This window comes from Oncorhynchus kisutch, linkage group LG22, assembly GCF_002021735.2.
Source record: "Oncorhynchus kisutch isolate 150728-3 linkage group LG22, Okis_V2, whole genome shotgun sequence".
Taxonomy (NCBI): domain Eukaryota; kingdom Metazoa; phylum Chordata; class Actinopteri; order Salmoniformes; family Salmonidae; genus Oncorhynchus; species Oncorhynchus kisutch.
In genome coordinates this window covers 47992700-48004971 of record NC_034195.2, presented here as the reverse complement: position 1 = coordinate 48004971, position 12272 = coordinate 47992700, and the positions used below count along the sequence as shown (strand labels likewise).

General features: G+C 46.9%; 1 protein-coding gene across 1 annotated transcript in view; it reads left to right on the top strand.

Annotated features, from left to right (window-relative positions):
- The window catches only part of LOC109867292 (uncharacterized), a 39769-nt gene that overhangs the window by 21027 nt on the left and 6470 nt on the right, over positions 1-12272 (top strand). Inside the window, exons 9-10 of the mRNA XM_020456370.2 lie at positions 368-441; positions 4097-4255. Coding sequence (XP_020311959.1) covers positions 368-441; positions 4097-4255 — 233 coding nt within the window. The remainder of the gene's footprint in view (positions 1-367; positions 442-4096; positions 4256-12272) is intronic.

Below are 12272 nucleotides of genomic sequence, written 5' to 3'. Positions count from 1 at the left end.
TATTGGAGCCGACGGAGCACGATATTTTCAATTTAGTCACAGCTGAACTTGTCAACCGCTGTGGGTGAGCTATTCCAACGAGAGAACGTGAAATAACCAACAATTTGTCCGTGCTGTGCTTATCCACAGTCCCATAGCATCTCGTCTTATCTGTTGTTGACTGTACTGGTGCAACGATCACCTGGTCGATGACTAGAGAGAATAAGTGGTAGTTCCCCAATATGTTTTTAAATACTGAGAGGATTTAAATGGAGTTGAACTGCGGTCGGTGGTCCTGATTTATTTGGTTTACCGCCATCCTGTTTTCTTTCACATTGCTTCTGTTTAAATGCTTCTTAGTTTCTCTCTGTTTTCCTCTTCTCCACAGATAAGCCCAGGTTGCTAAGCCACACCAGAAGTACCTCCCTAGACGGATCAGCGAAAAGCTATGTAGCAATCAAGGTGGGGCTGCATGACTATGTAACTACATGACTACAGTTGCTCTTAATTCAATGAACCCCCCTCACATCCACTTGATACGATCAGTGTTTGTATCTCTACTCTACCTGTAGAACATACCATTTAGCATAGTAGCGTTACACTATTCCTAAAAGCTAGAACAATCTCCGAAGACCACAATGTTTTGCCAGCACCAGATTGTAAAATGGCAATTTGTGATCTTCAGTGCATAGTTAGACTCAAATCAAATGTATTTATATAGCCCTTCTTACATCAGCTGATATCTCAAAGTGCTGTACAGAAACCCAGCCTAAAACCCCAAACAGCAAGCAATGCAGGTGTAGAAGCACAGTGGCTAGGAAAAACTCTGTAGAAAGGCCAAAACCTTTGAGGGGTGGCCAGTCCTCTTCTGGCTGTGCCGAGTGGAGATTATAACAGAACATGGCCAAGATGTTCAAATGTTCATAAATGACCAGCATGGTCAAATAATAATAATCACAGTGGTTGTCGAGGGTGCAACAAGTCAGCGCCTCAGGAGTAAATGTCAGTTGGCTTTTCATAGCCGATCATTGAGAGTATCTCTACCGCTCCGGCTGTCTCTAGAGTTGAAAACAGCAGGTCTGGGACAGGTAGCACATCCGGTGAACAGGTCAGGGTTCCATAACCGCAGGCAGAACAGTTGAAACTGGAGCAGCAGCACGGCCAGGTGGACTGGGGACAGCAAGGAGTCATCATGCCAGGTAGTCCTGAGGCATGGTCCTAGGGCTCATGTCCTCCGAGAGAGCGAGAAAGAAAGAAAGAGAATTAGAGAGAGCACACTTAAATTCACACAGGACACCGGATAAGACAGGAGAAATACTCCAGATATAACAGACTGACCCTAGCCCCCTGACACACAAACTACTGCAGCATAAATACTGGAGGCTGAGACAGGAGGGGTCAGGAGACACTGTGGCCCCATCCGATGATACCCCTGGACAGGGCCAAACAGGCAGGAGATAATCCCACCCATTTTGCCAAAGCACAGCCCCCACACCACTAGAGGGATATCTTCAACCACCAATTTACCATCCTGAGACAAGGCTGAGTATACCCCACAAAGATCTCCGCCACGGCACAACCCAAGGGGGGGCGCCAACCCACAAGACCACGTCAGTGACTCAACCCACTCAAGTGACGCACCCCTCCTAGGGACGGCATGGAAGAGCACCAGTAAGCCAGTGACTCAGCCCCTGTAATAGGGTTAGAGGCAGAGAATCCCAGTGGAAAGAGGGGAACCAGCCAGGCAGAGACAGCAAGGGCGGTTCGTTGCTCCAGAGCCTTTCCGTTCGCCTTCACGCTCCTGGGCCAGACTACACTCAATCATATGACCTACTGAAGAGATGAGTCTTCAGTAAAGACTTAAAGGTTGAGACCGAGTCTGCGTCTCTCACATGGGTAGACAGACCATTCCAAAAAATGGAGCTCTATAGGAGAAAGCCCTGCCTCCAGCTGTTTGCTTAGAAATTCTAGGGACAATTAGGAGGCCTGCGTCTTGTGACCGTAGCGTACGTGTAGGTATGCACGGCAGGACCAAATCGGAAAGATGGGTAGGAGCAAGCCCATGTAATGCTTTGTAGGTTAGCAGTAAAACCTTGAAATCAGCCCTTGCCTTAACAGGAAGCCAGTGTAGGGAGGCTAGCACTGGAGTAATATGATCACATTTTGGGGTTCTAGTCAGGATTCTAGCAGCTGTATTTAGCACTAACTGAAGTTTATTTAGTGCTTTATCCAGGTAGCCGGAAAGTAGAGCATTGCAGTAGTCTAACCTAGAAGTAACAAAAGCATGGATTAATTCTTCTGCATCATTTTTGGACAAAGTTTCTGATTTGTGTGTCATCTGCAAAGCAGTGAAAGTTAACATTTATGTTTTTGAATGACATCCCCAAGAGGTAAAATATATAAACGGAACCTTGAGGAACACCGAAATTTACAGTTGATTTGTCAGAGGACAAACCATTCACAGAGACAGACTGATATCTTTCTGACAGATAAGATCTAAACCAGGCCAGAACTTGTCCGTGTAGACCAATTTGGGTTTCCAATCTCGCCAAAAGAATGTGGTGATCGATGGTATCAACAGCAGCACTAAGGTCTAGGAGCACGAGGAGCCTCGGTCTGACGCCATTAAAAGGTCATTGACCACCTTCACAAGTGCAGTCTCAGTGCTATGATGGGGTCTAAAACCAGACTGAAGCATTTCATATACATTGTTTGACTTCAGGAAGGCAGTGAGTTGCCGCGCAACAGCTTTTTTTTTTGAGAGAGGAATGGGAGATTCGATATAGGCCGATTTTAGTTTTTTATATTTTCTGGGTCAAGGTTTGGCTTTATACTGCCACTTTTATTGAGTTTGGTACACATCCGGTGGATAGAGAGCCGTTTATTATGTTCAACATAGGAGGGCCAATGTTACAGACAATACGTAGTTACAGGCCTGTTACCTTACAGGCAATACGTAGTTACAGGCCCGTTACCTTACAGACAATACGTAGTTACAGGCCCGTTACCTTACAGACAATACATAGTTACAGGCCCATTACCTTACAGACAATACGTAGTTACAGGCCCGTTACCTTACAGACAATACGTAGTTACAGGCCCATTACCTTACAGACAATACGTAGTTACAGGCCCATTACCTTACAGACAATACGTAGTTACAGGCCCGTTACCTTACAGACAATACGTAGTTACAGGCCCATTACCTTACAGACAATACGTAGTTACAGGCCCGTTACCTTACAGACAATACGTAGTTACAGGCCCGTTACCTTACAGGCAATACGTAGTTACAGGCCCGTTACCTTACAGACAATACGTAGTTACAGGCCCATTACCTTACAGACAATACATAGTTACAGGCCCGTTACCTTACAGACAATACGTAGTTACAGGCCCGTTACCTTACAGACAATACGTAGTTACAGGCCCGTTACCTTACAGACAATACGTAGTTACAGGCCCGTTACCTTACAGACAATACGTAGTTACAGGCCGGTACCTTATACACAATCATTTTGTCATCTGTCTTTTCCAACATGTTTTAGTACCTTTCTTTGGAAACACAATTCATTAACATTGCCTTGTCATGGAGGATGGGATATGTTCCAGATCCCTGTGTAGGTTATTCTAAGTGTCACATCACAGAGGGACAGTTGATGTATATTATATGTCTCTTCCTTGTGGTCTGACCCAGGTCACGATAGACTGTTCACCATGCATGACCCATTTCCTTGCCATGGATGAAAGCTTTCTGGGTTCTGTAAACTGAAAGTAATGGGTGTTTCACGAGTTGTTGGTTTTCAAAATTGTTTTGTTTCTCTTTTTCCTTTTGACACTAAATGATGCAGTATGATGATTGGTTGACATCTGTAGGCTTGGGCCTTATTCTTTGGCTGTCGACAGTCTTTGATCAAAGTTGTAGAGGTCTTAACATTCTAGATTACTGTTGAGATGCTGAATGCATAATGGTGTTTTGTTGTGCTGAACAACATGAAAACTACAGCAACAACCATGTTGACTAATCAGTGATGCTTTGAATTTAAAACCAGAATCTGTTAAGCCTGCGGTGTCCTGCCTCGTACTCTAACTAACCCTTTAACATTTGCCCTCCCAGGAGGAGAGTGTCCCCACGCCAGCCCTGTTAGCGGGGCCGAAGGAGACGGTGTTGGCCAAGGAAACGGTGTCGGCCACGGAGGAGACGGAGCAGACGCAGGACAACTTTAAGACACGGCGCTCTCAAGCCATCGCAGCTAAAGCGCTGGAAATCGAGAAGGTAAGAGGTCCCACTATCTAATGACTCCCAACTGCTAGCTAATACTCTGCTAGCTAATAATCTGCTACTCTGCTAGCTAATAATCTGCTACTCTGCTAGCTAATACTCTGCTAGCTAATACTCTGCTACTCTGCTAGCTAATACTCTGCTACTCTGCCAGCTAATTCTCTGCTACTCTGCTAGCTAATTCTCTGCTACTCTGCTAGCTAATACTATGCTACTCTGCCAGCTAATACTCTGCTACTCTGCCAGCTAATACTCTGCTACTCTGCTAGCTAATACTCTGCTACTCTGATAGGTAATACTCTGCTAGCTAATACTCTGCTACTCTGCCAGCTAATACTCTGCTATTCTGCTAGCTAATACTTTGCTACTCTGCCAGGTAATACTCTGCTATTCTGCTAGCTAATACTTTGCTACTCTGCCAGGTAATAATTTGCCAGCTAATACTCTGCTAGATAATACTCTGCTAGCTAATACTCTACTACTCTGCTAGCTAATACTCTGCTACTCTGCTAGCTAATACTCTGCTACTCTGCTAGCTAATACTCTGCTAGCTAATACTCTGCTACTCTGCCAGCTAATACTCTGCTATTCTGCTAGCTAATACTTTGCTACTCTGCCAGGTAATAATTTGCCAGCTAATACTCTGCTAGATAATACTCTGCTAGCTAATACTCTGCTACTCTGCTAGCTAATACTCTGCTACTCTGCTAGCTAATACTCTTCTACTCTGCTAGCTAATACTCTTCTACTCTGCTAGCTAATACTCTGCTACTCTGCTAGCTAATACTCTGCTACTCTGCTAGCTAATACTCTGCTACTCTGCTAGCTAATACTCTGCTAGCTGTGTGGTAGTGTCGCTATTTCTAGTCCTAATCCTTTCCTCCATTTGGATGAATGGTTCTCTGAAACCCTATTGCGTGTATATGGTGTCTCAGGAACATGTCGTTTTCATTTGAGTGCGAGAGGGACAAAGAGAGAGGGAGGATGAGTTGGCAGAAAGGACTTCTCAGTGTGCCTGCCCAGGCCTCCCTCTATACACAGACACACTGCATTACACTACCACTTATCTGTTCCTGTTAAACCAGGGCAGGAATGGCCCTGCAGTGTTCAGGCAGGCCACCCACGGTGTGGGTACTTCTTTTAGTATTATGTGAACACACACACGCACACACTCTTACGCAGAGATAACAACAAACGCTTACCCTGTCCTTTCTCAACCAGGTCACAGCAGCAGTTGTGGTTAGAGGCACTGGCTTGTAACATCTGTTACAGTGTGGAACACCAAGCCAAACTCACCAGACCTAACAGAAACAGGGATGGGTGAGGCTGGGGATGTGGCTGGAGTACAGGGCTAAGTCTGGGGATAGAGATGTGACTGGAGCTGAGGCTGGGGATAGATTGGGGCAGACGGGGCTGGGGATAGGGTCGTGGCTGGTGCTTTGACTTAGGTTGGAGTTGGCATGAGATTCAGACCTACACTGTTTTAGTGTGATTGCTTCAGTCCATAGCTGTTTATTTACCTCCACATGGATGGAAGAGGCCGCCTCTTACCACCCCTGAGCCACGAGCACTCATCCCTGTATCCTGTCCTGAGCTTCAGAGGAGGCTGTTGAATGAGCACATTTGCAGTGAGGGATGAGGACTAGAAATAGACTCCGTTTGATTTGTGTACTCAGTGGGGTCAGTCGGGTCGATGTTCATATAGTACCCTACTTTACTGCTTTAGCCTTATTTACGTAATATGTGGATTACAGGCTAGGAAAGCAAATGAGAACTGAGATATTTATTTATACTAAGATCCAGTAACTTCCTCTTGAAATGCTCCTGTGTTACATTAGCAGAATATAAAAAATACAATCAAATCAGTCAGATAACAACCTAGCAGTTGACAATCCTTGATCTCATAAGCCTATATTTAATTGATGGTACTACACTTTTAAGATTTAGCTTACATATTTTCCACTTTTTTTTAAGCATGTTTTTACAACTATTAACTTTTTGGTTAGAGAAACTAGATGAAGTATCAGAGAAACTATTCAGCTGAATTTGAATATCGAAACCAAAATGGCTGGCGGTTATTTTCTGAAGAGTCCCTCCATTCATAATTTCTATCACTGTAACCTACACATATACATTTCTCCCCTATTAGTCCCTGAGATGGAGGCTGTGTCCCAAATGGAGCCCTATCCCCTTTATGCTGCTCCAGTCCGGTCTGCAGTCTGGCTGATTACGTGGCTGTTTTAATAATGTCCTCTGTGTATCAGGCCCTCCAGTCATTACATTACACTCATTACTCCACTTTACATCCACTCATTACTCCACTTTACATCCACTCATTACTACACTTCCCTTATTAACTCAGAACCTCTGCCTCTCTGCCCGCTTGCCTCTCTTCCCGCTTGCCTCTCTGCCCGCCTGCCTCTCTGCCCGCCTGCCTCTCTGCCCGCCTGCCTCTCTGCCCGCCTGCCTCTCTGCCCGCCTGCCTCTCTGCCCGCCTGCCTCTCTGCCCGCCTGCCTCTCTGCCCGCTTGCCTCTCTGCCCGCTTGCCTCTCTGCCCGCCTGCCTCTCTGCCCGCCTGCCTCTCTGCCCGCCTGCCTCTCTGCCCGCTTGCCTCTCTGCCCGCCTGCCTCTCTGCCCGCTTGCCTCTCTGCCCGCTTGCCTCTCTGCCCGCCTGCCTCTCTGCCCGCCTGCCTCTCTGCCCGCCTGCCTCTCTGCCCGCCTGCCTCTCTGCCCGCTTGCCTCTCTGCCCGCTTGCCTCTCTGCCTGCCTGCCTCTCTGCCCGCCTGCCTCTTTGCCCGCCTGCCTCTCTGCCCGCCTGCCTCTCTGCCCGCCTGCCTCTCTGCCCGCCTGCCTCTCTGCCCGCCTGCCTCTCTGCCCGCCTGCCTCTCTGCCCGCCTGCCTCTCTGCCTCTCTGGCCGCCTGCCTCTCTGCCCGCCTGCCTCTCTGCCTGCCTCTCTGCCCGCTTGCCTCTCTGCCCGCCTGCCTCTCTGCCTGCATCTCTGCCCGCCTGCCTCTCTGCCCGCCTGCCTCTCTGCCCGCCTGCCTCTCTGCCCGCCTGCCTCTCTGCCTCTCTGGCCGCCTGCCTCTCTGCCCGCCTGCCTCTCTGCCTGCCTCTCTGCCCGCTTGCCTCTCTGCCCGCCTGCCTCTCTGCCTGCCTCTCTGCCTGCCTCTCTGCCCGCCTGCCTCTCTGCCCGCTTGCCTCTCTGCCCGCTTGCCTCTCTGCCCGCTTGCCTCTCTGCCCGCTTGCCTCTCTGCCCGCCTGCCTCTCTGCCCGCCTGCCTCTCTGCCCGCCTGCCTCTCTGCCCGCCTGCCTCTCTGCCTGCCTCTCTGGCCGCCTGCCTCTCTGCCCGCCTGCCTCTCTGGCCGCCTGCCTCTCTGGCCGCCTGCCTCTCTGGCCGCCTGCCTCTCTGCCCGCCTGCCTCTCTGCCCGCCTGCCTCTCTGCCCGCCTGCCTCTCTGCCCGCCTGCCTCTCTGCCCGCCCGCCTGCCTCTGCCTGCCTGCCTCTCTGCCTCTACAGACAAAACTTACATGCACAGTGCCTTCAGAAAGTATTCAAGCCCCTTGACTTTTTTCACATTTTGTTACGTCACAGCCGTATACTAAAATTTATTAAATCGTTTTTCCCCCTCATCAATCAACACACAATACCCCATAATAACAAAGCAAAAACAGTTTTTAAAAAACATTTTGACATTAAAAAAACTCATTAGATTTACATAAGTATTCAAACCCTTTACTCAGTACTTTGTTGAAGCACCTTTGGCAGCGATTACAGCCTTGAGTCTTCTTGGGTATGAAGCTACAAGCTTTCTCCCATTCTTCTCTGCAGTTCCTCTCAAGCTCTGTCAGGTTGGATGGGGAGCGATGCTGCACAGCTATTTTCAAGTCTTTCTAGAGATGTTCTATATGGTTCAAGTCCAGGCTCTGGCTGGGCCACTCAATGACAATTAGAGACTTTTCCCAAAGCCACTCCTATGTTTTCTTGGCTGTGTGACCAGTCTCACAGTCCCTGCCGCTGAAAAACATCCCCACAGAATGATGCTGCCACCACCATGCTTCACCATAGGGGTGGTGCCAGGTTTCCTCCAGACGTGACGCTTGGCTTTCAGGCCAAAGAGTTCAATCTTGGTTTCATCAGACCAGAGAATATTGTTTCTCATGCTCTGAGAGTTTTTAGATGCCTTATGGCAAACTCCAAGCGGGCTGTCATGTGCCTTTTACTGAGGAGTGGCTTCCGTCTGGCCATTCTACCATAAAGGCCTGATAAGTGGAGTGCTGCAATAATGGTTGTCCTTCTGGAAGGTTCTCCCATCTCCACAGAGGAACTCTAGAGCTCTGTCAGAGGCACCATCAGGTTCTTGGTCACCTTCCTGACCAAGGCCCTTCTCCCCCGATTGCTCAGTTTGGCCGGGTGGCCAGCTCAAGGAGGAGTCTTGGTGGTTTCTAACTCCTTCCATTTAAGAATGACGGTGGCCACTGTGTTCTTGGGGACCTTCAATGCTGCAGAATTATTTTGGTACCCTTCCCCAGATCTGTGCCTCGATACAATCCTGTCTCGGGACAGTTTTTTTCGACCTCTTGGCTTGGTTTTTGCTCTGACATGCACTGTCAACTGTGGGACATCATATAGACAGGTGTGTGCCTTTCCAAATCATGTTCAATCTATTGAATTGGCCACAGGTGGACTCCAATCAAGTTGGAGAAACATCTCAAGGATGATCAATGGAAACAGGAAACAATTTCGAGTCTCATAGCAAAGGGTCTGAATACTTATGTAAATAAATAGTTGTTTATACATTTGCACACTTTTTTTTCACTTTGTCTTTGTTTATTGTGTGTAAATTGCTGAGGATTTTAGATTTTTTAAAATCCATTTTAGAATAAGTCTGTAATGTAACAAAATGTGGAACAAGTCAAGGGGTCTGAATACTTTCCGAAGGCACTGTACATGCATGCATACAGACACACAAGCAAGCAAACACACGTACCCCTATAATCCAGACCTCCACGTCTGCTCCAAAATGTCCCCCTTCACCTCCTCACTTCCCCACTCTGAAGCCCTCAGCCCTGGCTTCTCAACCCATCCTGTGTGGCCCTACCTCCAGTATCATGTCTGGAGATCGGTCTCTGGCTCCCACCGCTGGGAGGTAGGGAGGAAAGACACACACACACACACACACACACACGTGCATGTTAAAACTTCCTGTTTTGTGAAGTAACAAGAGACCCGCTTCTGTTCTGTGTTCAGTGTAAAGTTTGAGGAAACGTTACTCCCTAAATACTCTGTATTGTTGTTAATACGCCATGACGCTCTTCCTCACACACACACAGAATTAAGAACGTTTTTTTTGAAGCTGCAGTATTGTCAAGGGAAATCGTTCATTTTGAGTTAATTGTTCATCACAGGGACTTCAAAGCATGTAGATTAGAAGATTGTATATAGGAACCTAATGAAGGGAAATGTAATCAGTGTCAACACACACTGTAGTTTGGGGAAAGATCTTCTGTTTTGAAAGATGGCAAACATAATCAGACTGGTGTTAACAGTTTTTATTTGATTTATTTAACCTCTATTTAAACAGGCAAGTCAGTTAAGAACAAATTCTTATTTACAATGACGGCCTACCAAAAGGCCTCCTGCGGGGATGGGGGCTGGGATTCAAAATAACAAATATACAACCAAACGCACTTCATGACATGAGAGACCACAACACTACATACAGACCACAACACTACATACTGACCACAACACTACATACAGACCAAAAGACAACAACCTAGCAAGGCTGCAACACATGACAACACAGCATGGCAGCAGCACAACATAGTAGCAGCACAAAACATTATTGGGCACAGGCCACAGCACAAAGGGCAAGAAGGTAGAGACAACAATATATCAAGCAACGCAGCCACAACTGTCAGTAAGAGTGTTCATGATTGAGTCTTTTGAATGAAGAGATGGAGATAAAAGTGTCCAGTTTGAGTGTTTGTTGCAGCTCGTTCCAGTCACTGCAGCGAACTGAAAGAGGAGCGACCTAGTGATGTGTGTGCTTTGGGGACCTTTAACAGAATGTGACCGGCAGAACGGGTGTTATATGTGGAGGATGAGGGCTGCAGTAGATATCTCAGATAGGGGGGAGTGAGGCCTAAGAGGGTTTTATAAATAAGCATCCACCAGTGGGTCTTGCGACGGGTATACAGAGATGACCAGTTTACAGAAGAGTATAGAGTGCAGTGATGTGTCCTATAAGGAGCATTGGTGGCAAATCTAATGGCCGAATGGTAAAGAACATCTAGCCGCTCGAGAGCTCCCTTACCTAGCTGGTGGGTACTGTGAGATGTGACAACATTCCTTTTGTCACGTTCATGTTACTTGTTTCTTTATGGATCTTCAAACCTGGAACAATTTTCTCTCCTTCACAAATAAGCTTACCCTCTCTGAAGGTAAATGGTTACTCTTGTAGCACGGTGTATTGATCAAACCTATCCTAAATTCAGCCTGTATTCATTGTTTCCCTATTTGATCAAACTGTTTCAGAATAAAGTAGAAACTGAAACTGACCAGGAGACGAAAGTTGTTTAAAGAGGAAGTTGGCCACACTTCCCTGTGGTTGGTGTTAGTCCAACACTGCCATTATGTGAACCGGTGGCTACGGGTGACATGATGGGCTACACAGCCTACAGACATTAAAGGCTGATCCTGAGATCACATACGTCATGTTATGTGTGGGAGTGAGCCTGGGCAGAGTCCGTGTTTTTAAAGCAGCATGCACCTTTTGGTCACATGATACCTCACTGGTCCATGCATTGCTAGAATCCCAAATAGCAGCATTCACAAGGGGACGATAGCAGAGGTTCTCTCACATTTGTGGTGAAAGCAAAGAAGAATCACGTTCTCTTCTCTTGCTAGCGAGCTGGCTAAACATAGCTTGCTAGCGAGCTGGCTGGCTAAACATAGCTTGCTAGCGAGCTGGCTGGCTAAACATAGCTTGCTAGCGAGCTGGCTGGCTAAACATAGCTTGCTAGCGAGCTGGCTGGCTAAACATGGCTTGCTAGCGAGCTGGCTGGCTAAACATGGCTTGCTAGCGAGCTGGCTGGCTAAACATGGCTTGCTAGCGAGCTGGCTGGCTAAACATGGCTTGCTAGCGAGCTGGCTGGCTAAACATGGCTTGCTAGCGAGCTGGCTGGCTAAACATGGCTTGCTAGCGAGCTGGCTGGCTAAACATGGCTTGCTAGCGAGCTGGCTGGCTAAACATGGCTTGCTGTGAAATCTGATTTATAATTAAATAATATGCTCTGGCAAATTATAATTTTACTTGTCTGTGAAACCTACAAAATGATCTAAGTTTAATGTACTGTTTAATGTACTGCTTGAATGTATTCACTTCCATATCAGCTAAAAATAGAATGGTATTTTTCCTCAGAAAAAAGCACAAGGCTACATCTGTTTTTACCTTTTCAAAATAGCCCAGAATCACGTAGTTATTTTTTTTTCTTAATAATACAATTTTGGGGAGAATTCTAAGCCTGCAATTATGTTTGGTTTATTGTTTGAACAGTCACAAAGATTTGTATTTGGTTATCAATGCAAAATAGTCTGCTTATTTGATGCAGCAGTCTAATGCCAAGCTAAACCAAGCTGGAGCGATCTTAAAGTTGTGATTTTTGAAGTTGATTGGCAACCACAACAAAATTATTTTGTGAAACAAAAACTTTGTGCCAGAAGAGAACAAGTAGAAAGAAAAAAAAATTCCTGCTTCCATTGTTGCCACAGGGTGGTAAAATATAGAGCCCTATCGCTGGGCAATGAATTGTTTGCTCTGTCACAATGTTTGAGCGGAACGAAACTCTTGTCGAAAGCAACAACGGCAGGACTATGCACTACAAAGAGCCTCCCATTTTGTGACAAAACGATATTCATATACTGCATGCGCCCTGAGTCATCCGTTTGCATGAAGTGTGCCGAGCCTCTGAAGCATCAGGCTCGAAGGCTAACATCTCCCACATTCAG